General features: G+C 43.7%; 1 protein-coding gene across 1 annotated transcript in view; it reads right to left on the reverse strand.

Moving 5' to 3' along the window:
* The window catches only part of LOC106603157 (pyruvate carboxylase, mitochondrial), a 95,343-nt gene that overhangs the window by 5,291 nt on the left and 65,775 nt on the right, over positions 1-24,277 (reverse strand). Inside the window, exons 11-18 of the mRNA XM_014196466.3 lie at positions 17,650-17,794; positions 16,741-16,830; positions 16,385-16,606; positions 15,504-15,660; positions 15,083-15,323; positions 14,669-14,918; positions 9,074-9,318; positions 8,019-8,198 (exon numbers count right to left, since the gene is read on the reverse strand). Coding sequence (XP_014051941.1) covers positions 8,019-8,198; positions 9,074-9,318; positions 14,669-14,918; positions 15,083-15,323; positions 15,504-15,660; positions 16,385-16,606; positions 16,741-16,830; positions 17,650-17,794 — 1,530 coding nt within the window. The remainder of the gene's footprint in view (positions 1-8,018; positions 8,199-9,073; positions 9,319-14,668; positions 14,919-15,082; positions 15,324-15,503; positions 15,661-16,384; positions 16,607-16,740; positions 16,831-17,649; positions 17,795-24,277) is intronic.

Genomic DNA, 24,277 nt, shown 5'->3' on the forward strand with positions numbered 1-24,277 from the left:
GAAAGCGAAGGTAACCTGCTTAAATGATTACCGCTCTGTAGCACTCATGTCTGTAGCCATGAAGTGCAGTGAAAGGCTCACATCGAAACCATCATGCCGTAAACCCTAAACGCCCCAACAGATCCACAGATGATGCAATCTCTACTGCACTCCACACTGCCCTTTCCCACTTGGACAAAAGGAACACATATGTGATTATGCTGTTCATTGACTACAGCTCAGAGTTCAACACCATAGTGCCCACAAAGCTCATCACTAAGCTAAGGACCCTGAGACTAAACACCTCCCTCTGCAACTGGATCCTGGACTTCCTGACGGGCCGCCCCCAGGTGGTAAGGGTAGGCAACAACACGTCTGCCACGCTGATCCTCAACACTGGGGCCCCTCAGGGGTGTGTACTTAGTTCCTTTCAGTACTCCGTTCACCCACGACTGTGTGGTCAAACAACTCCAACACCATCATTAAGTTTGCTGACGACAACAGTGGAAGGCCTGATCACCGACAACGACGAGACAGCCTATATAGAGGTAAGAGACCTGGCAGTGTGGTGCCAGGACAACAACCTCTCAGTGTGAGCAAGAGAAAGGAGCTGATCGTGGACTATAGTTAAAGGAGGGCCGAACAGGCCCCGAATTAACATCGACAGGGCTGAAGTGGAGCGGGTCGAGAGTTAAGTTCCTTTGTGTCCACATCACCAACAAACTGTTATGGTCCAAACACACCAAGGCAGTTGTGAACAACACCTTTTCCCCCTCAGATTTGGCATGGGTCCCCAGATCCTCAAAAAGTTCTACAGCTGCACCATCGAGAGCATCCTGACCGGTTGCATCACCACCTGGTATGGAAACTGCTCGGCATCTGACCGTAAGGCGCTACAGAGGGTAGCGTGTACGGCCCAGTACATCACTGGGTCCAAGCTTCCTGCCATCCAGGACCTACAGTTGAAGTCGGAAGTTTACATACACCTTAGCCAAATATATTTAAACTCAGTTTTTCACAATTCCTGACATTTAATCCCTGTTTTAGGTCAGTTAGGATCACCACTTTATTTTAAGAATGTGAAATGTCAGAATAATAGTAGAGAGAAAGATTTATTTCAGCTTTTATTTCTTTCATCACATTCTCAGTGGGTCAGAAGTTTACATACACTCAATTAGTATTTGGTAGCATTGCTTTTAAATTGTTTAACTTGGGTCAAACGTTTTGGGTAGTCTTCCACATACTTCGCACAGTAAGTTGGGTGAATTTTGGCCCATTCATCCTGACAGAGCTGGTGTAACTGAGTCAGGTTTGTAGGCCTCCTTGCTCGCACATGCTTTTTCAGTTCTGCCCACAAATGTTCTATAGAATTCAGGTCAGGGCTTTGTTGTCCTTAAGCCATTTTGCCACAACTTTGGAAGTATGCTTGGGGTCATTGTCCATTTGGAAGACCCATTTGCAACCAAGCTTTAACTTCCTGACTGATGTCTTGAGCTGTTGCTTCAATATATAAACACAATTCTCCTCCCTCATGATGCCATCTATTTTGTGAAGCGCACCAGTCCCTCCTGCAGCAAAGCACCCCCACAACATGATGCTGCCACTCCCGTGTTTCACATTTGGGATGGTGTTCTTTGGCTTCCTCCCCCTTTTTCCTCCTAACATAACGATGGTCATTATTGCCAAACAGTTCCATTTTTTGTTTAATCAGACCAGAGGACATTTCTCCAAAAAGTACGATCTTTGTCCCCATGTGCAGCTGCAAACTGTAGTCTGGCTTTTTTATGGCGGTTATGGAGCAGTGGCTTCTTCCTTGCTGAGCGGCCTTTCAGGTTATGTCAATATAGGACTCGTTTTACTGTGGATATAAATACTTTGTACCCGTTTCCTCCAGCATCTTCACAAGGTCCTTTGCTGTTGTTCTGGGATTGATTTGCACTTTTCGCACCAAAGTAGTTTCATCTCTAGGAGACAAAACGCATCTCCTTCCTGAGCGGTATGACGGCTGCGTGGTCCCATGGTGTTTATACTTGCGTACTATTGTTTGTACAGATGAATGTGGTACCTTCAGGCATTTGGAAATTGCTCCCAAGGATGAACCAGACTACAATTTATTTTCTGAGGTCTTGATTCCCTTTGATTTTCCCATGATGTCAAGCAAAGAGGCACTGAGTTTGAAGGTAGGCCTTGAAATACATCCACAGGTACACCTCCAATTGACTCAAATGATGTCAATTAGCCAGAAGCTTCTAAAGCCATGACATAATTTTCTGGAATTTTCCAAGCTGTTTAAAGGTACAGTCAACTTAGTGTACGTAGACTTCTGAGCCACTGGAATTGTGATACAATCTGTCTGTAAACAATTGTTGGAAAAATTACTTGTGTCTTGCACAAAGTAGATGTCCTAACCGACTTGCCAAAACTATAGTTTGTTAGCAAGAAATTTGTGGAGTAGTTGAAAAACTAGTTTTAATATGACTCCTACCTAAGTGTATGTAAACTTCCGACTTCAACTGTATATACTAGGCGGTGTCAGAGGAAGGCCCCAAAACTATTGTCAAAGACTTCAGTTACCCAAGTCATAGAATGTTCTCTCTGCTACCACACGGCAAGCGGTACCGTAGCATCTAGGACCAAAAGGCTCCTTAACAGCTTCTACCCCCAAGCCCTAAGACTGCTGAACAATTAATAAAATGGCTATTTACACTGCTGTTACTCGCTGTTTATTATCTATGCATAGTCACTTTACCCCTACCTACATGTACAAATTACCTCGACTAACCTGTACTCCCGCACATTGACTTGGTACCCCCTGTATAGAGCCTCGTTATTGTTATGTAATTTTCTTGTGTTCATTTTTATTTTATCTTTTCACTTTAGTTAATTTAGTAAATATTTTCTGAACTCCTCTTCTTGAACTGCATTATTGTTAAGGGCTCGTAAGTAAGCATTTCACGGTAAAATCAATAGAAATGTCAAACACACAAACTGAGTGTATTCGGAGCATGTGACAAAATACTTTTGATTTGTAATAATTAACATAGATAATGCTAGGCATCTGTCGGAAATTAGAAATAGCTGCACCATAATGGCTGTTCCATTCCTTTGTTATATATGATGTATGCTAAGCAGGTGGCCTTTTTAAGTTTGAACTGATCTGCAAAATAAATTACACAAGAGCAACCATGCATTCGATTGGGGGAAAAAACAAGAGGGGGAACTGCATTGTACACTGATGATGTGAGGGACAAATTTGTTCGTAGAAAACAACTGAGCTTCAGGGGAAATGTTTCTGGGTAATTGTGGAGATTCTTAGAGATGGGAAATAAATCATATTTATTCAAATTTCAAACAGATAAAAATGGTGCGAGATCCCCAAGGACAATAGAGGGACAAAAACAGGCAAACGTTTCAAACAAAGAATTTCTATGACTTAACGGGATCCTGTCGTTGTGGGTTATAAAACCAACATTTTCTGAGCTCTATAAAAATACCTACTGTAATGTAAGTGGAACATAATAAATGTACTCTTAATGTTAAATCCATAGAGTACCAAACCTAATAATCCTTTAATACTGTCTGTGGGAATACAAATCCTGCCATTATGGTTGGCTGTGAAAAGGCAGATATACACTGAACAAAAATATAAACGCAACATGCAACAATCAAAAATGTATTGAGTTACAGTTCATAAGGAAATCAGTAAATAAAATAGGCCCTAATCTATGGATTTCACATGACTGGGAATACAGATGGCTTCAATAAAAAAATGTAGGGGCATGGATCAGAAAACCAGTCAGTATCTGGTGTGACCACCATTTGTCTCATACATCTCCTTCGCATAGAGTTGATCAGGCTGTTGATTGAGCACTGTGGAAGGTTGTCCCACTCCTCTTCAATGGCTGTGTGAAGGTGCTGGATATTGGCGGTAATGGAACACGTCGATCCAGAGCATTCCCAACATGCTCAACGGGTGATATGTCTGGTGAGTATGCAGGTCATGGAGGAACTGGAAAATGTTCAGCTTCCAGGATTTCTGTACAGATCCTTGCGACATACAGTACCAGTCAAAAGTTTGGACACCTACTCATTCCAGGGTTTTTCTTTGTTTTTACTATTTTCTACATTGTAGAATAATAGTGAAGACATCAAAACGATGAAATAACACATATGGAATCATGTAGTAACCAAAAAAGTTTTAAATAAATCAAGTTTATATTGAGATTCTTTAAAGTAGCCACCCTTTGCCTTGATGACAGCTTTGCATACTCTTGGCATTCTCTCAACCAGCTTCATGGGGTAGTCACCTGGAATGCATTCCAATTAAAACAGCTGTGCCTTGTTAAAAGTGAATTTGTGGAATTTCTTTCCTTCTTAATGCATTTCAGCCAATCAGTTGTGTTGTGACAAGGTAGGGGTGGTATACAGAAGATAGCCCTATTTGGTAAAAGACGAAGTCCATATTATGGCAAGAACAGCTCAAATAAGCAAAGAGAAACAACAGTCCATCATTACTTTAAGATATGAAGGTCAGTCAAATCAGAACATACCAAGAACTTTGAAAGTTTCTTCAAGTACAGTTGCAAAAACCATCAAGCGCAATGATGCAACTGACTCTCATGAGGACCGCCACAGGAAAGGAAGACCCTGAGTTACCTCTGCTGCAGAGGATAAGTTCATTAGAGTTGACAAAATTGCAGCCCAAATAAATGCTTCACATAGTTGAAGTAACAGACACATCTTAACATCAACTATTCAGAGGAGACAGCGTGAATCAGACCTTCATGGTCAAATTTCTGCAAAGACACAACTATTAAAAGGACACCAATAAGAAGAGACTTGCTTGGGCCAAGAAACACAAGCAATGGACATTAGACCGGTGGAAATCTGTCCTTTGGTATGATGAGTCCAAATTGGAGAGTTTTGGTATCCAACCGCTGTGTCTGTGAGACGCAGAGTAGGTGAACGGATGATCTCCGCATGAGTGGTTCCCACTGTGAAGCATGGAGGAGATGTGATGGTGCTTTTCTGGTGACACTGTGATTTATTTGGAATTCAAGGCACACTTAACCAGCATGGCTACCACAGCATTCTGCAGCTAACCCTCTCTCCTCTCATCCTTCTAGACCTATCTGCTGCCTTTGATACTGTGAACCATCAGATCCTCCTCTCCACCCTCTCCGAGTTGGGCATCTCCGGCGTGGCTCACTCTTGGATTGCGTCCTACCTGACAGGTTGCTCCTACCAGGTGGCGTGGCGAGAATCCGTCTCCGCACCACGTGTGTCCCCCAGGGCTCAGTTCTAGGCCCTCTCCTATTCTCACTATACACCAAGTCACATGGCTCTGTCATATCTTCACATGGTCTCTCCTATCATTGCTACGCAGACAACACACAATTAATATTCTCCTTTCCCCCTTCTGATAACCAGGTGGCGAATCGCATCTCTGCATGTCTGGCAGACATATCAGTGTGGATGACGGATCACCACCTCAAGCTGAACCTCGGCAAGACGGAGCTGCTCTTCCTCCCGGGGAAGGACTGCCCGTTCCATGATCTCGCCATCACGGTTGACAACTCCATTGTGTCCTCCTCCCAGAGTGCTAAGAGCCTTGGCGTGACCCTGGACAACACCCTGTTGTTCTCCGCTAACATCAAGGCGGTGACCCGATCCTGTAGGTTCATCCTCTACAACATTCGCAGAGTACGACCCTGCCTTACACAGGAAGCGGCGCAGGTCCTAATCCAGGCACTTGTCATCTCCCGTCTGGATTACTGCAACTCGCTGTTGGCGGGGCTCCCTGCCTGTGACACTAAACCCCTACAACTCATCCAGAACGCCGCAGCCCGTCTGGTGTTCAACCTTCCCAAGTTCTCTCACGTCACCCCGCTCCTCCGCACACTCCACTGGCTTCCAGTTGAAGCTCGCATCTGCTACAAGACCATGGTGCTTTCCTACGGAGCTGTGAGGGGAACGGCACCTCCGTACCTTCAGGCTTTGATCAGTCCCTACACCCAAACAAGGGCACTGCGTTCATCCACCTCTGGCCTGCTGGCCCCCCTACCTCTGCGGAAGCACAGTTCCCACTCAGCCCAGTCAAAACTGTTCGCTGCTCTGGCACCCCAATGGTGGAACAAGCTCCCTCACGACGCCAGGACAGCGGAGTCAATCATCACCTTCCGGAGACACCTGAAACCCCACCTCTTTAAGGAATACCTGGGATAGGATAAAGTAATCCTTCTAACCCCCCAAAATAAAAATATATAGATGTACTATTGTAAAGTGGTTGTTCCAGTGGATATCATAAGGTGAATGCACCAATCTGTAAGTCGCTCTGGATAAGAGCGTCTGCTAAATGACGTAAATGTAAATGTTACGCCATCCCAACTGGTTTGCCCTTAGTGGGACTATCATTTGTTTTTCACACGACAATGACCCAACACACCTCCAGGCTGTGTAAGGGCTATTTGATCAAGAAGGAGAGTTATGGAGTGCTGCATCATATGACCTGGCCTCCACAAATCACACGACCTCAACCCAATTGAGATGGTTTGGGATGAGTTGGACCCCAGAGTGAAGGAAAAGCAGCCAACAAGTGCTCAGCATATGTGGGAACGCCTTCAAGACTGTGGGAAAAGCATTCCAGGTAAAGCTGGTTGAGAGAATGCAAAGCTGTCATCAAGGCAAAGGGTGGCTACTTTGAAGAATCTAAGATATATTTTGATTTGTTTAACACTTTTTTGGTTACCACATGATTTCATGTGTTATTTCATAGTTTTGAGGTATTCACTATTATTCTACAATGTAGAAAATAGTAAAATAAAGAAAAACCTTTGAATGAGTAGGTGGCCAAACTTTTGACTGGTACTGTAGGTCTGTGCATCATGTTGAAACATGATGTGATGGCGGCAGAGGAAATGGCACGAAAATGGGCCTCAGGATCTCATCACGGTATCTCTGTGCATTCAAATTGCCATCGATAAAAAGCAATTGTGTTCGTTGTCCGTAGCTTATGCCTGCCCATACCATAACCCCACCGCCACCGTGGGGCACTCTGTTCAGAACGTTGACGTCAGCACACCGCTCGCCCACACAACGCCATAGACACCGTCCGCAATCTGCCATATGACCGGTACAGCTGAAACCATCATTCATCTGTGAAGGGCACATTTCTCCAGCGCGCCAGTGGTCATTGTAGCTGAGCATTTGCCCACTGAAGTCAGTTACGACACAGAACTGCAGTCAGGTCAAGACCCTGGTGAAGACGACGAGCACGCAGATGAGCTTCCCTGAGATGGTTTCTGACAGTTCGTGAAGAAATTCTTCGGTTGTGCAAACCCACAGTTTCATCAGCTGTTCAGGTGGTTGATCTCAGACGATCCTGCAGGTGAAGAAGCCGGATGAGCAGGTCCCGGGCTGGCGTGGTTACACGTGGTCTGCGGTTGTAAGGCCAGTTGGACATACTGCCAAATTCTCTAAAATGGAGGTGGCTTATGGTAGAGAAATTAACATTACATTCTCTGGCAACAGCTCCGGTGGACATTACTGCAGTCAGCATGGCAATTGCACGCTCCCTCAAAACTTAAGACATCTGTGGCATTGTGTTGAGACAAAACTGCACATTTTACAGTGGCCTTTTGTCCCCAGCACAAGGTGCACCTGTGTAATGATCATGGTGTTTAATCAGCTTCTTGATCTGCCACACCTGTCAGGTGGATGGATTATCTTTGCAAAGGAGAAATGCTCAGTAACAGGGATGTAAACAAATTTGTGATCAACATTTGAGAGAGAAATACGATTTCTGTGCGTATGAAACATTTCTGGGATCTTTTATTTCAGCTCATGAAACATGGGACCAACACTTCACATGTTTCATTTATATTTTTGTTCAGTGTAAAATACATGTTCTCCATACAATCATCATGTTCTCCATACAGAATCATCCCAGCAGCGTGTTAAAAATAATGTTGTTGCGAGCTGAAAATAACTTGGGCCAAAGGGAAGTTAGACTTATTGGGAATTTGTGAAGTGTGTTTTACCTTGGACCTGAAGGGTTCAGGGAAGCCTCCGTGTGGGATGCCAATGTGGCCCTGCAGGAACTCCACCACAGAGAGGGGGAAGGAGAGCTCATCAGCCCTCTCCTCCACCTCCGCCCTCGTCAAAGAGTTCTGCACCATGAACTGGGCCAGGTCGCCCACAATCTTTGAGGAGGGAGTCACCTGCAGGCAGGCACACACAGAGTGGGCAGAGGAGAGAGGTGGAGCAAGATGAAAGATTTTATCCACAACATTACTGGTGCTACAGCCCATCGGTCATAGACTATTGTGTTTCACCATTGGAACCTCAAGCTGACGTGCAAATTGGAAGTAAACAGAAGTGTGGTCGAGTCAAGAAGGGAGACAGAGATGAAAATTGTTTGAGAAACAAATTTTTTTGCAGCCAACAGTAGGAACAGTGAAAAGACAACGAAAGGGGTTAGAATGAGGAGAGAAAAAAATATGCATAATGAAAGTGAAGTAAGCGTGTCCACTATCGAACAGACACTGACTCATTGTGCCTGTGATATGGACAATATGACATCGAAGGAAACGAAGGAGGAGAAGAACAGAAAGTCAACTATCTCTGATCATTTAATTAAGCCCTAGGAAATGAAAACCAGCAAGGCAAGACCAAACGCTAGAAGATGCCATTGATTGGAGAGATCAGACAGAAGCATGGAGAACAGAACAGATAAGCTTTGCTCAAAGCTCCTTGGTTGATCTGACTTTAGGCTGCAGCGAGATTAATGGCTCCACTTTCTGCAAACGTATTCCCATTTCGTTTTTTATTTTGTCTTTGAGACAGTAGAGCCTCCCTCCCACGCACACATAGTCATGAGAGTGAAAGGAGGAAGGTGAGGGAACAAATTGAGTGGGCAATTCATTCTGAAGTTCTCTTCAAAATCAGATGAATACTTTTGTAAAATCTGCCTTAAGAGCGATAATTATGAATCCGAAAAGACAATTCGTGAATGAGGAATGTGAGTTTTAGCACTTAATTTGAATTGCTGAAAATGAGGCCAGTGTTAAGGACACCAGGAGTCCGGATGTCTCACCTTGATGAGGTCACCCAGCAGCTTGTTGGCCTCTGTGTAGGACTTCTTCACCTCCTTGAACTTGTGTCCCAGGCCCATGCTGTGAGCCTGGAAGTGCAGGTTGGTGTACTGGCCTCCAGGGATCTCGTTCTCATACACGTCAGCATTGCCAGACTTCATAGTGGCTGTACAGTCAAACGGTGCATAGAGCCCGCGAGCAACCTCCCAGTACTCACTGTAGTCATACACATTCTCCAGAGATATGCCTGTCAAAGAGAGGGCAGAACAGAGAGAATAATAGGCATCTATAGATGCTGTCAGCACAAATACAATGAAACATTATCTACAGTTGAAGTCGGAAGTTTACATACACCTTAGCCAAATACATTTAAACTCAGTTTTTCCACAATTCCTGACATTTAATCCTAGTAAAAATTCCCTGTCTTAGGTCAGTTAGGATCACCACTTTATTTTAAGAATGTGAAGTGTCAGAATAATAGTAGAGAGAAGGATTTATTTCAGCTTTTATTTCTTTCATCACCTTCCCAGTGGGTCAGAAGTTTACACACACTCAATTAGTATGTGGTAGCATTGCCTTTAAATTGTTTAACTTGGGTCAAACGTTTTGGGTAGCCTTCCACAAGCTTCCCACAATAAGTTGGGTGAATTTTAGCCCATTCCTCCTGACAGAGCTGGTGTAACTGAGTCAGGTTTGTAGGCCTCCTTGCTCGCACACACTTTTTCAGTTCTGCCCACAAATGTTCTATGGGATTGAGGTCAGGGCTTTGTGATGGCCACTCCAATACCTTGACTTTGTTGTCCTTAAGCCATTTTGCCACAACTTTGGAAGTATGCTTGGGGTCATTGTCCATTTGGAAGACCCATTTGCGACCAAGCTTTAACTTCCTGACTGATGTCTTCAGATGTTACTTCAATATATACACATAATTTTCCATCTATTTTGTGAAGTGCACCAGTCCCTCCTGCAGCAAAGGACCCCCACAACATGATGCTGCCACTCCCGTGCTTCACGTTTGGGAAGGTGTACTTCGGCTTGCAAGCCTCTTCCTTTTTCCTCCTAACATAACGATGGTCATTATGGCCAAACAGTTCCATTTTGCTTTCATCAGACCAGAGGACATTTCTCCAAAAAGTACGATCTTTGTCCCCATGTGCAGTTGCAAACAGTAGTCTGGCTTTTTTATGGCGGTTTTGGAGCAGTGGCTTCTTCCTTGCTGAGCTGGCCTTTCAGGTTATGTCGATATAGAACTCATTTTACTGTGGATATAGATCCTTTTGTACCTGTTTCCTCCAGCATCTTCACAAGGTCCTTTGCTGTTGTTCTGGGATTGATTTGCACTTTTCGCACCAAAGTACGTTCATGTCCAGGAAACAGAACGCGTCTCCTTCCTGAGCGGTATGACGGCTGCATGGTCCCATGGTGTTTATACTTGCGTACTATTGTTTGTACTTATGAATGTTTGGAAATTGCTCCCAAGGATGAACCAGACTTGTGGAGGTCTACAATTATTTTTGGGCTGATTTCTTTTGATTTTCCCATGATCAAGCAAAGAGGCACAACGTCGGAAGTTAGGCCTTGAAATACATCCACAGGTACATCTCCAATTGCCTCAAATGATGTCAATTAGCCAGAAGCTTCTAAAGCCATGAAATAATTTTCTGGAATTTTCCAAGCTTTTTAAAGGCACAGTCAACTTAGTGTATGTAAACGTCTGTCCCACTGGAATTGTGATAGTGAATTATAAGTGAAATAATCTGTCTGTAAACAATTGGTGGAAAAATGACTTGTGTCATGCACAAAGTAGATGTCCTAACCGACTTGCCAAAACTATAGTTTGTTAACAAGAAATTTGTGGAGTGGTTGAAAAACGAGTTTTAATGACTCCAACCTAAGTGTATGTAAACTTCCGACTTCAACTGCATGTTAAACGTGATGTGTTAATCTACTGTATGTGGGAGGCATGCCAGAAAACACTTTAAAGTTTATCAGTGTGGTGCTCACCACTTAGGCATTCACGGGCTTCCAAAGCAGGAACAGTCAGTCAGTCAGTCAGTCAGTCAATGCACCCTCTGCTGCCAATACCCTCATTTAAACCCGATGACCGATCATATTGCCTGTTGCTATAATTACAATTAGCTCCATGCTTCACCTGGCAACAAACACAACTCCAAGACACACACACACACACACACAGGCCACAAATTCTCCAACCAATCTCAGAGCCTAGTGAATTTTAAGCTTTGATATCAATCTGAAGCTTCCCACTCCCTAAACCATACACATCTGTTGGCACATATCCATCAGCATGAGAGGAGGAAATTGAAAAGAGAAAGCGAGGGAATGAGAGAGAGTGTGACATTGACCACATTTCCTGTCCCTCAGGACTAGAGCTGACTTAAAGATGATCTATACACATCACGGGAGAGAACAAGGGACCTTCGCCAGAGGGGAGCTCCCAGTGCAGATGAAAGATGGATGGGTAGAAAGATTAAAGAAGTGAAGTGCTCAGAAGTAATTTAAGAGCAAGAGAATGTGGATGAGAAGGGATCACGGAAAAGAGGAAAGGTGAAAAAGACTAAATGAGGCACTTGAGGATTTTCTGTAAACAATTACCATTAGTTAGGATTAAGAAACAAGTCAACACAATAAATATGAACAAATGGGACTGAGGCAGTAACATGTTTTGGGGGTTAAGTGCCTTGCTCAAGGGCACCAACAGATTTTTCACCTCGTCGGCTCGTGTATTCGAACCAGCGACCTTTTGTAGCAGACCAAAAGAGCACTTAGACAAGTAAGAGAGCATACTAGTGGGAAGAAATACAAATTAGAACAGTCTTATCATCCTGTCTCATGCACCAAAAGTCATATTTGGAATTAATTTTGAATATATTTGACAATAAATGGATAAGAACTGTACTGCACTAAAGCGCAACATTTCAAAAGGGAGAAGGGAGTAAGACTGAATTTGCTTGACATTTCAATTACCTAGGCAGCCTTCTACTCAGTGAGAAGGAGCAGGAGAGAGAAAGCGAGAGAGAGATTGGTAGACTTCACGGGAATAAACAAAATCAACAAAGAAAACAACATGTCTTTTTCTCAGAATGTGAGCATTCTGATCGGTTTAAAACTGCTTGTCGAGAGAAGAATCATATACACACCCAACAGGAAATCTAGTTGTGCTTTGTGTCCTTGAACAGTAATTATCGGAATGAGAGAATCTGGAGACCATAGAGGCACCTTTTGAAATGGAAAATTGGAACAAGCTAAAGAAAGATGCTAAATTGCACCTCTAGGCCGTCTACGCTTTCATCGACTCGCATCCAACAAAACAATTTCTGGGTTATAATCATTTTGAAAACTACTCAATTTCACAGCGTGGATTGGGCTTCAGAATAATCTCGCAAAGTCCTGCCACATTTCATTTTCTAAAGAGGACATTTCCTTTAATAAAAACTAGATAACTGGATTAGAACGAGAAACAACAAACTAACTGTTAAGTGCTCCACTTGTGCTCAGGTAGCGTAGAATTCCCAACGGTACACCAGTACATGGTCAAGTCATTTCAGAGCAGCTGCTACCTCCATGCTCCTCATGACTAATTCATTATGGATGGAGTTTTATATTCTCAAGTGTTGTTCAATTCTAAACAAACAGCAACTCCATTATTTCATTTGCCTCCACTTTGTTTCAGGTGGCCTACGATAAGGCTCTAATTAAGGGTTTACAAGCAGCTAATCAAATCCTGATTCATTGTGTACAAAATAAAGAGTTATTAAGCCATTTTATGGCTGTTGTAGGAGGGATTAGATGCTCATCAATTGTGAGAATGTTCCAGAGGGTTTCCTATTATCTTCGACTCTTTGTTCATCTAACCAATAGGAATTAAAAACGACAGCCCTTCAACCTTGTCCTCCATCTTTCATGAATCAAAGCACACTGTAACCGTCAGAGTCATAAGTGGTGGCAGGGTGATAGCACTAGCCTGCTGCTGAATGGTTCCCTCCTAAATAACAATGCCACACATGGGCAAAGATCTGTCCCCACGGCCGTTCCCCTAGCAACATGGATGGCTGCAGCCATGAGAACCTGGATCTGACCACGTTCCTGTTCCCACGCAGAGACAGAGCTTTACGGAGCCTTGCAGGCCAGGTCATTACAGCGGGTTAAGACTCATCTGCTGCAGTAATGTCTCAATTAACTGAAGGTCGCGGGGTCGTGTGTGAGCTATGTGCGGCCTATCTTCCTTGTGCCTTTTCATTCTGCCTTTTCCTCTAGTCCCCGCTCCCCGTTGCTCTCTCCCTCTCCACAACAAACATACTTCATTTTCCTCTGCTTACATTACAGTCTGCACATGTCCTGCATCATCTCCCACGTGTTTATATTCTCTAAGTCATATCCTTTAAGGTTGTCTTTGTTTTTTCCTCAACTGCTGAGGTGAAGGGGATAAGCAGAGTGACGACACACTGAGCATCAGCACAATTCAGTTGTCACTAGCAAACAATTTCTACAGCTCAAGTCAGAAGCATAATATTGTCGATCTTACAGTTGGTTTTCCTTGCCATTGTTGAATATAGCATGCTTCCATGCGGCTTAAGGTCTCAGCCTTTCACCTTGTTAAATGCTCCGACATACCAACAAATTCATGAAAAAGCCATCAGTGGTTCACTGCTTCCCCACTGTGTGTACAACTAGGCTTGCCATAGAAGAGCTTGGCCAGCAGTTCTTGATTAGCTGGCAGCTCACTATATTTCTAATGGCTGGCAGCTCACTATATTTCTAATGGCTGGCAGCTCACTATATTTCTAATGGCTGGCAGCTCACTATATTTCCAATTGGCTGGCAGCTCACTATATTTCCAATTGGCTGACAGCTCACTATATTTCCAATTGGCTGGCAGCTCACTATATTTCCAATGGCTGGCAGCTCACTATATTTCCAATTGGCTGGCAGCTCACTATATTTCCAATTGGCTGGCAGCTCACTATATTTCCAATTGGCTGGCAGCTCACTATATTTCCAATTGGCTGGCAGCTCACTATATTTCCAATTGGCTGGCAGCTCACTATATTTCCAATTGGCTGGCAGCTCACTATATTTCCAATTGGCTGGCAGCTCACTATATTTCCAATTGGCTGGCAGCTCACTATATTTCCAATTGGCTGGCAGCTCACTATATTTCCAATTGGCTGGCAGCTCACTATATTTCCAAATGGCTGGCAGCTCACTGTATTTCTAAATGGCTGGCAGCTCACTGTATTTCTAAATGGCTGGCAGCTCACTATATTTCTAAATGGCTGGCAGCTCACTATATTTCTAAATGGCTGGCAGCTCACTATATTTCTAAATGGCTGGCAGCTCACTATATTTCTATTGGCTGGCAGCTCACTATATTTCTATTGGCTGGCAGCTCACTATATTTCTATTGGCTGGCAGCTCACTATATTTCTATTGGCTGGCAGCTCACTATATTTCTATTGGCTGGCAGCTCACTATATTTCTATTGGCTGGCAGCTCACTATATTTCTATTGGCTGGCAGCTCACTATATTTCTATTGGCTGGCAGCTCACTATATTTCTATTGGCTGGCAGCTCACCTGTGTTGAATTTGGTTCCCTTGGTGCAGGCGACAATGGCTCCCATGCTGGGCTGCGATGTCATCCCAGCCATGGAGTCCACAGCAACGTCTACGATGTCGGCCCCGGCCTCGGCACACGCCAGCATGGCGGCCACGCCGGCGCCTGCCGTGTCATGGGTGTGGACGTGGATGGGCATGTCAGGGAAACGGTCCCTCAGAGCACCAATCAGCATCCGGCTAGACTCAGGCTTCAGCAGCCCTGCCATGTCCTAAAGAAAGAGCGAGGAGTCAACAACATGACACACAGACCATTTATGTCCGAGTTGCTGATTTAAAGTATTTGTAAATAGCGGAATATAAATAAAATGTGTAATTGGTTAGGATAAACCACATTACTGGGTTTGATGACAGAGCAGGTTCAGTGCCAGTCTACCTTGACGTTCAGTATGTGTGTTCCAGCTCTGACCAGCTCATCAGCCAGCTTCAGGTAGTAGTCCAGAGAGTACTTCTGCCTCATGGGGTCAGACACATCTCCTGTGTAGGAGATGGAGGCCTCCACCACGCCCCCGGCAGCCCCAGCAGCCTCCATACCCAGCATCAGGTTGGGCAGGTAGTTCAGAGAGTCGAAAACACGGAAGATGTCCATGCCGTTCTCCTTGGCCACCTCACAGAACCTGGTCAGAACCATTGAAAGGTGGATGAGTACATGCTTCAAATGAAGAACCCTTGGGTTTAAGGGTGATACTTTCAAGAAATACTATGCAGACGATGACCATCAAACTGTGAAGGCTGGGGTTGAGACGATGTGTGTTCTGGTTGGAGTAGGGGTGTTTGATCCAGGCAGAGGTACTGACTTGAACACTGCGTTGTCGGGGTAGTTGGTGTAGCCCACAGCGTTGGCTCCTCTCAGCAGCATCTGGAAAGGCACGTTGGGCAGCAGAGCTCTCAGCTCCTGCAGTCGTTTCCATGGACACTCACACAGGAAACGCATTGCCACATCAAAAGTGGCACCTACTCAGAAGAGGAACGATCAATATCTGCCATAGCAACAGACTCCATTGACGATAAAGTCCATAAACATAGACAGTAAATGGACAGATTCCCCTGAATAGACAATCTCTCCTAGTCCTCCAGAGACTGATGGACTTCCTCCCTAGTCTGATGTCCAGCTCCCTCAACATCAAAATGTTTTTGGACATTGTCACAATAGATTTGCTTCGAAGGGTGCCAAGATGATTTTCTGCAGCCTTAGTTTGTAAATAAAAAAAGAAAAGTGCTATCTAAATAAAACATGGATTTCATAGTCACTTTTCTACAGATGAAGAGACACGAAGCCTTTCTTCAGTCTTCACTTAGAAACGTACCGCCAGTCTGCCCGTATCAACTTCAAAAAGTCCACCCCCCCCCTTTTCTTCAGACTTGAGGAGAGCCCACTCCTGAGTAACCCAGACACAGTACAGTCGACTCACTTGCTCTGCTCAACGATGTGAATCTGGCCCTGGGGCGGTGTCATATTTTCCCTTCACCCTAGCAGTTGATTCTATTTGACCTTTTAACTGAAAAACTGTGACTTTTGAAAACATAACGTCTAGAATTGATGCCACTGAAACATAGGCAGGTGGCAGAGTCGGGGCCAGAGCAAAGCAGAAAGTGCAGATTGAGATGGAGAAAAGTGTGATAGTAGAAAAAAAAAGAGAGAGAGAATAAAGGAGTACAGGCTACAAGAGTTGCTCACCTCCCCAGTTCTCCACGCTAAAGAGATTGCTGAAGTTATGGGCCACGAAGGGGGCGATCTGTTTGAGATCGTGGGTGCGGACACGTGTGGCTAGGAGAGACTGGTGGGCATCTCTGAAGGTGGTGTCCATGAGCAGCAGACCCTTGTGGGCACGCACCGCCTTGGCAAAGCCCTCTGGACCCTCCCTCAAGAGGACGTCACGGAACCCAACCGGAGGCTCACCTAATCCACATCAATACATACAGCTTTCACTATGTTGTACTGACTAAATCAACACAGAAATTGACTGCTACAAGGGGGAAAAACTGATGTTTTACAGGAAGCTGGTAGGAGGTTGTGTAGGGTTGGAGTCTTACCCAGAGGAATGGGTGGGATCACAGGATCGATAGAGGAGGGCTTGGCCTTCACTGGGATGGGAGTGGTGGGGCCGTTTACCATCACATGACCTGAAACCGGACAGCAGGAGGGGGATCAGAAAACCCTGAGTTGGTCATCGTTGTAGGCATTTCAAACCAACCAATGTCATTATATGGGAGACAAACATACTACACTCCAGACAGCATATCTTCAAGTAAAATAAGGACTCATAGTAAAGGTGTCATTTGTGTGAACGGATTATGTCAGATTTCAATAGTCAAGGACATGATGTACAATATAAATACACTCCATGGGTAGGACAAGGACATGATGTACAATATAATACACTCCATGGGTAGGACAAGGACATGATGTACAATATAATACACTCCATGGGTAGGACAAGGACATGATGTACAATATAATACACTCCATGGGTAGGACAAGGACATGATGTACAATATAATACACTCCATGGGTAGGACAAGGACATGATGTACAATATAATACACTCCATGGGTAGGACAAGGACATGATGTACAATATAATACACTCCATGGGTAGGACAAGGACATGATGTACAATATAATACACTCCATGGGTAGGCGATGCTTGAAGAAACAGTTGTGCCGTCAACAGGCTTTAGTGCCAGCCAGGCATGAACTCAACTAACTAACACACCTCTTGATCTAGGGAGGGGAGTTTTAATTGTTAAATGAATCAAGACTATCATTAGCTGCACTTCAGATGACTGAGTAAGTGTTGACATGTCTAAATGTCAAATATAATCATCTATACACACAAAGAAACATAGAATTCTGAAATAAACAACGGTTTGAAATGGAGTTCAAGCAGAGTTAAAAAAAAAAAAAAAACATGTAACTGCAGTGAGTTGAAGACAATTTTACCCAGGTAGTGCAGCAGCTTCTGGGCTCGGTTCTGGACCGGTTTAAGGTTGAAGAGCTCCTGGTTCTCATCTATGAACTGGGTGTCAACGGTGCCATACAGGAACTGGTCGTTACTAAGAACGTTCTGGAGGAAGGGGATGTTGGTCTGTGCAGAGAGAACAAAAAGAAGGAGGGCGAGAGAAATGGAGGAAAGAGGGAGGAAGAGAGATGTTAAAATGACAAAACGGTTGACAAGACAGTCTGCATGATATAGAACACCAGGGACCAAGAGAGAGAGAGCAGTGCCTGAAAATGCAAAAACACTGCTCAAGTGCAAATGGTCTTGGAGGGCTGTGAGGTCATTCTGCGGTCAGTCCCAAATCAAATGACTTACAACACTCAATACCGTCACACTGAGTCCCATCCTCTGTGAGCACTATCAGGCCAAAACACACGGCGCAGAATACACAATGTGATCAGTGAGCAAAACAATCCCAGAATCCCAGCTAATCCTCAACATATGCACTGCATATTCCCCTGTGCCCTGCTGCACATCTGTCTCAGGTGCCCTGGGGTACACAGAGCGAGAAGCCACAGCCAGAGAGAGCGAGATGCAGAGAGAGCGAAGAAATGAGACACAGAGAGTGAAGAAATGAGAGAATAGAAATGAGGATAGTATAGGCTACTGCTCAAGTCTCAAGATCTTAGTCCATCTCTACTACACACTTCAAAACAGCATATAGTCTAGTAAGCCTGCACAGCGCCAGAGCTCGTACTGTACTGTAGACCTAATTACAGGGCCTGTAGCCACAAAGCATCTCAAAGTAGAAGATTGGTTATACAGTAAGAGCTGAGCATTTAGATATTTTACTCCTACTCTTATGGGTAAAAATAAAAAAGCTATACATAAGCCTCTTTGGTCATAATTAGGGTTCCATTACTGGAAACTTTCTAAGTTTACCAGTAAACTACCTGCATTTTGGTAACTTAAGGATTTTAAGTAACTTAACTTTTGTGTACTTCAAAATGATCACAAGTGTCTTTAATTATCTCTGGCCCTCTGTGTGGCTTTACCACATGTAAAATAAACAAGTAAGAATGACAAAAGCTGTAAAACCATCCTAAATTACACTGAGTGTACAAAACATTATGAACACCTTCCTAATATCGAGTTGTATCCCTTTTGCCCTCAGAACAGCCTCAATTCGTCAGGGCATGGACTCCACAGGGATGCTGGCCCACGTTGACTCCAATGCTCCCCACAGTTGTGTCAAGTTGGCTGGATGTCCTTTGAGTGGTGGACCATTCTTGATACACATGGGGAAAAACAGTTAAGGGTGAAAAGCCCTGCAGCGTCGCAGTTCTTGACACTCAAACCCGTTCGCCTGGCACCTACTACCATATCCCGCCAAAAGGCAGTTACATCTTTTGTCTTGCCATTCAGCCTGAATGGCACACATACACAATCCAAGTTTAAATTGTCTCACTTAAATAAAAACTTCCTCCCCTTCATCTACACTGCTTGAAGTGGATTTAACAAGTGACATCATTAAGTGATCATAGCGATCGCCTTGATTCACCGGGTCAGTCCATGTCACGTAAGAAGCAAGTGTTCCAAATGTTTTGTATACTCAGTGTATAAACCATCAACTTAGTGAATACCATTGGTATTTAATATGAGGGTTTCAGAATGAAATATCCTTTATAGGTCTCGGTTGTAAATGTTTTGGTGCCAAATTGGTGGCAGTTGTGAAAAGTCAATAATTGCAGAGTTAATTGAAAATATTCCCATTGTTGATTAGAATCTTTTTTCCATTAAATTAGGCTATTTTCTCTTGAACCATACGGTCCTTGGACTAGAAAGTCATGGACAATAATATGATATAATACAAAAAGAATATCAGATAATATGGACACACCCCTTGATTATTTCCACATTTTGTTGTGTTACAGCATGAATTTAAAATTGATTAAGATTTGTCACTGCCATACACGTGAAGGTGGAATTATGGTTTTACATTTTTTTCTCCAAATTAATACATTTCAAAGTTTTATGCAACATTAAGCCTACTGTGCCAAAGCAATTTAGATTTGTTAAATGGCAAGTGGGTTGATAACTGTAATATCAAAATTCCTCTTTTAATAACTAACAGAATTGGTTTAAAAAAAGGCTATGCATGCCAACATATTAGCCAAGAATTAAGATGTTTATAATCAGAGCCGGAGCTGAGCCTGTCTGCCCACACTCATCGCTTGCTCCCCTATAGCTCACCAGCTGATGTACAGTGAACAAAAATATAAAACGCAACATGTAAACTGTTGGTCCCATGTTTCATGAGCTGAAATAAAATGTCCTAGAAATGTACCATATGCACAAAAAGACTTGTTTAAATTCTGTGGACAAATTGGTTTACATCCCTGTTAGTGAGCATTTCAAGACACTGATCAAGCAGCATGACCATTACACAGGTGTACCTTCTGCTGGGGACAATAAAAGGCCACTCTAAAATGTGCATTTGTCACAACACAATGCCACAGATGTCGCAAGTTGAGGGAGCGTGCAAATGGCATGCTGACTGCAGGAATGTCCACCAGAGCGGTTTCCAGAGAATTGAATGCTCATTTCTCTACCATAAGCCGCCTTTCGTTTAGGAGAATTTGGCTGTACGTCCAAATCGGCTTCACAACCGCAGACCACACCAGCCCAGGACCTCAACCTTTGGCTTCTTCACCTGCGGGATGACCTGAAACCTTCCACCTGAACAGCTGATGAAATGGAGTTTGCACAACCGTAGAATTTCTGCACAAACTGTCTCAGAGAAGCTCATCTGCGTGCTCGTCGTCCTCACCTTGACCTGACGTCGTAACCGACTTCAGTGGGAAAATGCTCACCCCTCAGAGCCTGGTTCCTCTGTAGGATTCTTCCTAGGTTCCGGCCTTTATAGGGAGATTTTCCTAGCCACCGTGCTTCTACATCTGCATTGTTTGCCGTTTGGGGTTTAAGGCTGGGTTTCTGTACAGCACTTTGTGACATCGGCTGATGTAAAAAGGGCTTTATAAATACAATTGATTGATTGACCTTCGATGGCCACTGGCACGCTGGAGAAGTGTGCTCTTCACGTATGAATCCTGGTTTCAACTGCACTGGGCAGATGGCAAATAGAGTGTATGGCATCATGTGGGCGAGTGGTTTGCTTACGTCAATGTTGTGAACAGAGCGGTGGGGTTATGGTATGGGCAGGCATTAGCTAAGGACAACGAACACGATGGCAATTTGAATGCACAGAGATACCGTGACATTGTCGTGCCATTCACCTGCCGCCATCACCTCAGCCTGATCAACTCTTTGCGAAGGAGATGTGTCGCACTGCATGAGGCAAAATGGTGGTCACACCAGATACTGACTGGTTTTCTGATCCACGTCCCACCCTTTTTCTTTTAAAAGGTATCTGTGACCAACAGATGTATTTCTCTATTCCCAGTCATGTGAAATCCATAGATAAGGGGCTAATTAATTTATTTCAACTTAAAGACTTTCTTATATGAACTATAACTCAGTAAAATATTTGAAATTGTTGCATGTTGAGTTTATATTATACAGTACATTCGGAAAGTATTCAGACCCCTTGACTTTCTCCACATTGTTATGTTATAGCCTTATTCAAAAATTGATTAAATTGTTTTTCTTCCTTCATCAATCTACACACACTGCCCCATAATGACAAAACAAAAAAAGGATTTTAGAAATTTTTGCAAATGTATAAAAAAAAAAAGAAAAAAGAAATATGACATTTACATAAGTATTCAGGCCCTTTACTCAGTACTTTGTTGAAGCACCTTTGACAGCAATTACAGCCTCGAGTCTTCTTGGGTATGACGCTACAAGCTTGGCACACCTGTATTTGGGGAGTTTCTCCCAATTTCTCTCTGCACATCCTCTCAAGCTCTGTCAAGTTGGATGGGGAGTGTCGCTGCATAGCTATTTTTAGGTCTCCCCAGAGATGTTTGATCGGGTTCCAAGTCCGGGCTCTGGTTGGGCCACTCCGAGACTTGTCCCGAAGCCACTCCTGCCTTGTCTTGGCTGTGTGCTTAGGGTCGTTGTCCTGTTGGAAGGTGAACCTTTGCCCCAGTCTAAGGTCCTGAACGCTCTAAAGCAGGTTTTCATCAAGGATCTTTGTACTTTGCTCTGTTCATCTTTGCCTCGATCTTGATTAGTCTTCCAGTCCCTGCCACTGAAAAACATCCCCACAGCATAATGCTGCCACCACCATGCTTCACCGTAGGGATAGTGCCAGGTTTCCTCCAGATGTGACGGATGGCATTCAGGCCAAAGAGTTGAATCTTGGTTTCATCAGACCAGAGAATCTTGTTTCTCATGTTTCTCAGCGTTCTTATGGTGCCTGAGGAGTGGCTTCTGTCTGGCCACTCTACCATAAAGGCCTGATTGGTGGAGTGCTGCAGAGTTGGTTGTACTTCTGGAAGGTTATCCCATCTCCACACAGGAACTCCGGAGCTCAGAGTATCCATCAGGTTCTTGGTCACCTCCCTGACCAAGGCACTTCTTCCCTGATTGCTCAGTTTGGCCGGGCAGCCAGCTATAGGAAGAGTCTTGGTGGTTCCAAACTTCTTCCATTTAAGAATGGAGGCCACTGTGTTCTTGGGGACATTCAATGCTGCAGAACTTATTTTGTACCCTTCCCCTGATCTGTGCTTCGACATTCCTGTCTCGGAGCTCTCTGGACAATTCCCTCGACCTCATGGCTTGGTGTTTGCTCTGACATGCACTGTCAACTGTGGGACCTTATATAGAGAGGTGTGTGCCTTTTCAAATCATGTCCAATTAATAGAATTTACATGGTGGATTCCAATCAAGTTGTAGAAACATCAAGGATGATCAATGGAAACAGGATGCACCTGAGCTCAATTGAGTCTGATAGCAAAGGGTCTGAATACTTATATAAATAAGGTATGTTTATTTTTAATACATTAGCAAACATTTCTAAAAACCTGTTGTTTTCACTTTGTCATTATGTGGTATTGTGGGTAGATTGATGAAACATTTTTACTGACTCCATTTTAGATTAAGGCTGTAACATAACAAAACATGGAAAAAGTCAAGGGGTCTGAACACTTTCCCGAATGCACTGTATGAGCAAGTCTGCATTGAAAATATTGGTTCAAAAACCAAATAAAGTTTGTAAACTTTGAGAAAAGCAAAATTAGTCCATAATGGTTGCATCAGTATAATGGTTATGATTACAGTATGCTGCAATTCATTAAATTTGCTATTCAATGTTGATGTAAATAAAACATACAAAATGGGATCGTTCTTGTTCTCTAGTTATGTAAGAATATGAGATGTAGCTTGTGCCCTGACACTCCCTGCTCTCTACTAATTGTTTTGTGAGTCTTGCTGTTAATAACTTGGGAAACCATCAAGAACAAACCTAGTTTAATTTATATTACATTTTCAGAATGACTGCTTCAAGTGGGCGGGAAGAGAGAAAAAAAAACAACCTTTGAGGACAATGCATCTGGGAAACGCTTCAAGGCCTCCTTTGGACCGAGTGATCAATTACGCATCCATGAAACCGCTTCCAAATTAGCCAGTCATGATTAAGAGAAAAGGCAAAAAAAAAAAAAAAAAAATCTGGTCAGTTTGCCTCAAAAATATTCACCAATTTGTCAACTGGCAAAAGTTCTGACAGTGCTGTGAAGATTGCCAGCCCCAGTGGGTATTTTCTGCACTCTGACAGTACTGTTCTGTAAGGTTCAGAGTGCCAAGCACTGCTGTCCATGGTCTAGAAAAGATCCTCTGCCATAGGCCGTCCATCCTCCATTGTCCAGACTGAATAACTATGGATTGAAGCAAAATCAATTTCCCTCTGCAGCTTCACCAGGTAAATCATGCCACAAATTTCCTGCAGCTAGATTAGATTCACACATTTTTCATCTAAATTATACACAATAGTCAAAATGAGAGTTAAGTCTATGTGGTGAAAGATCCATGTCACGTCCTCATACACACCAGAGTAAATAAGAAACGACTAAGAAAATCAGTAGACTAAATAACCATTATGTTTGTGTCAGGAGGCCAGCATGACCAAGCTCTCATTGGTTTGACGCATACAACAGTTTCACTGTAGGGTGCGTGTTACACTGTACCAAGTTCTCTATATATATCCCTAGTGTATGTCTGGCTGAGGTTGAGTCACTCCCCTCCTCACCTAAAAACCCACAACTAGCCCAGAGTAGAATACAAACAAGGATGAGAAGAACCATTGGGAGGAGGAGGAAGATGGGGCTAAGCCTCCCCTCCTCTCCTTTGTCACATTCCCTCAAACTCAGGGTAAAAAGCCATGCTGTCAGATTCAGCTATAGCGCTGGTGTTAACCTGTATTAACCTTAATCTCTTCTGTTTGGGTTGAGAATCCTACAGTAGTCCTCTGTGTTCGTCTTTATCATCCGTACTGATTCTTTCGAATGCCATACCGTACAGGCCCAGACCACTGCATGGAAAACAAGCAAGAATTACAATCTTCATTATTCGCTCCAAAAAATGCTGAAAAATCAGATACTCCCCATCCCCTCGACCACAACCTAACATTCAAGGCGCATTGAGGAACATTGTGATCAACTTGTTAAATAA

This window comes from Salmo salar, chromosome 04 (genome assembly GCF_965601325.2).
Source record: "Salmo salar chromosome 04, fSalSal1, whole genome shotgun sequence".
In the NCBI taxonomy this organism is placed as follows: domain Eukaryota; kingdom Metazoa; phylum Chordata; class Actinopteri; order Salmoniformes; family Salmonidae; genus Salmo; species Salmo salar.